At 55.7% G+C, this 2,522-nt stretch overlaps 2 protein-coding genes across 2 annotated transcripts; both read left to right on the top strand.

Annotated features, from left to right (window-relative positions):
* Nucleotides 1-189: 189 nt before the first annotated feature.
* Nucleotides 190-522, top strand: GGTG_13925 (hypothetical protein; the record flags this gene model as incomplete). The annotated part of the gene is made up of 1 exon (XM_009231849.1): nucleotides 190-522. A coding segment is annotated over one exon (333 nt), but the record flags the coding sequence as incomplete, so codon positions are not given.
* A 69-nt stretch (nucleotides 523-591) lies between these two features.
* On the top strand, nucleotides 592-2,342 carry GGTG_13924 (hypothetical protein; the record flags this gene model as incomplete). The annotated part of the gene is made up of 2 exons (XM_009231848.1): nucleotides 592-2,155; nucleotides 2,317-2,342. The coding sequence occupies 2 exons, from the start codon at nucleotides 592-594 to the stop codon at nucleotides 2,340-2,342; spliced, it is 1,590 nt and encodes a 529-aa protein (XP_009230112.1).
* Between the last annotated feature and the right edge of the window lie 180 nt (nucleotides 2,343-2,522).

Here is a 2,522-nt window from a genome sequence, read left to right as displayed (position 1 = left end):
CTAGAGATGGCAAGCCGCTAACGCGTTAATGTCTATTAGCCAAGAGTCAATGTTTGACGAAACCGGCATCAACCAAGCAGCAAGACTGGCGGATAATTACCAGCAAACGGGCCGTTTCGAAGACTTAGAAGAAGCTGTCAGAATTATGGAACAGGCAGTGGACATCGGAGGAGAATTATCCAGCCTAATATGTTGAGCAACCTTGGGGTGATGCTCGGTATGCGATTCGAGCGGACCGGTTCGATAAGCGATCTCGACCGTGCCGTCGACGTTGCGACCAAAGCAGTGGACGCCACACCTCAAAACCACCCCGATCGCGCTGGCAGGTTAAACAACCTTGGAAACAAGCTCGGCAGGCGGTTTGAACGCACCGGTTCGATAAGCGATCTCGACCGTGCCGTCGACGTTGCGACCAAGGCAGTGGACGTCACGCCTCAAGACCACCCTAATCGCGCTGGCTACTTGAACAGCCTTGGAACCTGGCTCGGCAGGCGATTTGAGCTTACCGGTTCGATGGACGAACACGACACTCCACTGCCGCCAAGGCCGACAAACCCAGGGTCCGTGGCTGATACAGCCTCTATTGTCCAGATGTCAGCAGTAGATATCGCTTCTATCTTCCAGGCTTCCGAGACTGCTCCTACGTCTCAGACGAGTGACAACCACTCCGATGTGGACGACAAGGAGAACCTACAACCATCGGACCCGCCAGCCCCGTCAAACTCAGACTCAGGGTCGGTAATATCGAACTTTGAGCAGCCGCTTAACCCAAGTGCGAAAGACAGCATCATCAGCCTCCTGTGTGGCCGTATTCAAAATGCCATCCCTAAGTCCGGCGGGCACATTGGCGCAGCCGGGTCTCATCCCGGGGTGCAAGTGGAATTGGCGGCGAAGCTGAGGGACTTCGTCAAGTCCATGCAAGCCAGGGCCCCCAAGTTGGACCGGCCTGATCGGGATGGTCTGAAGTTGATGTATTTCCTACACTCCGACATCGCCCGTCGTCTTGACGAGCTCATGTGGCCGAAACCTGAGCATCGGCTGCCCACGAACCTTGGGAACGCAGAGCCGATGGATGGGCGAGCAAGGGTCGAGATTTGGAAGTATGATCCACAACAAGACGACCCGTTGGGTCCGCCCGCCGACAACGGAGGTCCTACCGATGGAGTGGATGGAGCTGAGGACGGCGGGTTGGGCGACATCTTTGTGAACCGCATCAATGCCCGAGATGTCATTGACCACCTTACAGCCGATCCGGCGTTCGATGTACTGGTATCTGAGGTCCGCGACATCTTAGAGCAATACGCGAAAGACAAACTGGAAGTCATCCGGACACGAATCTCCGATTCATTTGCCTCGCGGCCCAGTCACGACGGCCCCCAAAGTCGACCTCACTGCGCTCGTTTCCAAGTCGGCTGGGACTTGGAAGGCTACCTGCGGGCGAACTACGACAACGGGGTCTCTCAAAACTTGAATACCATTGTTGCAACTGTCGGCGTGCTCCCGAAGGCCCAGCTCTGCACCATAGGCGAGTACTTCAAGCAAGTCGCAGACTGGGAAACACACGAAACGGAGCTGCTGAACGCTCTACAACAAGCCATTCATAAGCGTAAGACTAGTGGACATGAGCAACGAGACATCGATATGACGACAGGTTCGTCTCTCCGCGCCCCCTCGCTGTGGCGGTTCGCTGATAATCCCGAAGCAGCAACCGACCAAGTCACCGAGCCAGTCACGGCCGCAGGTGATAGCATCTCAGTAAATCTCGACTCCAATACCATCGACGTTGAGGGATCTGAAAAGTTCATTGTAGTTGTTGCACAGCAGCTCGGGTGGCTGGTTGCCCTTACCTACGATAATTGCGAGCTGGACGAGACCAAATACGCCTACGTCCGAGTCAAGAAACTGCCGGAAAGTGAAACGTCATACAACCCCGGGCCGCTCTTTGACGTGACCGTCAACTTGGAGAGGCCGCCCCAAGAGGACGAAAGCAGCGGTTGCTGGACGGCCATCCTAGGCCATTCGGTGCTCATCACCGGCTATCCGACCAATGACCGCCAAGCGTCCATGCTCGGCTTGGAAGCGAGCCCCCAGACAATGGCATCGCTCGCCAGGATACCAGTTGCTGTCACCTTCGGCGGTGGCTTCGTTTTCAAGGGTCGATATCACGCACTTGTTCCCATCCGCCGGCTTGACACATCAGTCCAGTGGCATGTCATCGCTTTACCCCCGAACAAAAGAGAACTCAAGTGGCGGGACATCCTCGACCACTGTCCGGAACGCTTGCGACATGACGGGGACAACAACATGCTCTGGAAGTCAAGAAGCTTCTTTGGCTGGTGTGATTCGGTTGTCTGCGATCTGGGCACCAGTAAGCCAACGCGGTCCCAACGATTCCTCTTCACACGCCTTTTAGCCGCAGACGCTGACTCTGAGTGCTGTTTACCTCTCAGAAACACACGGCTTCAACTCTGGAACCTTCAATCCCTCTGGATTGAAGCCCCTCACAGGTTTTGCGCATGTTC

The sequence above is a fragment of the Gaeumannomyces tritici genome (genome assembly GCF_000145635.1).
Source record: "Gaeumannomyces tritici R3-111a-1 unplaced genomic scaffold supercont2.81, whole genome shotgun sequence".
Taxonomy (NCBI): domain Eukaryota; kingdom Fungi; phylum Ascomycota; class Sordariomycetes; order Magnaporthales; family Magnaporthaceae; genus Gaeumannomyces; species Gaeumannomyces tritici.
The sequence above is the reverse complement of the archived record's forward strand: the minus strand, read 5'-3'. Positions and strand labels throughout refer to the sequence as shown.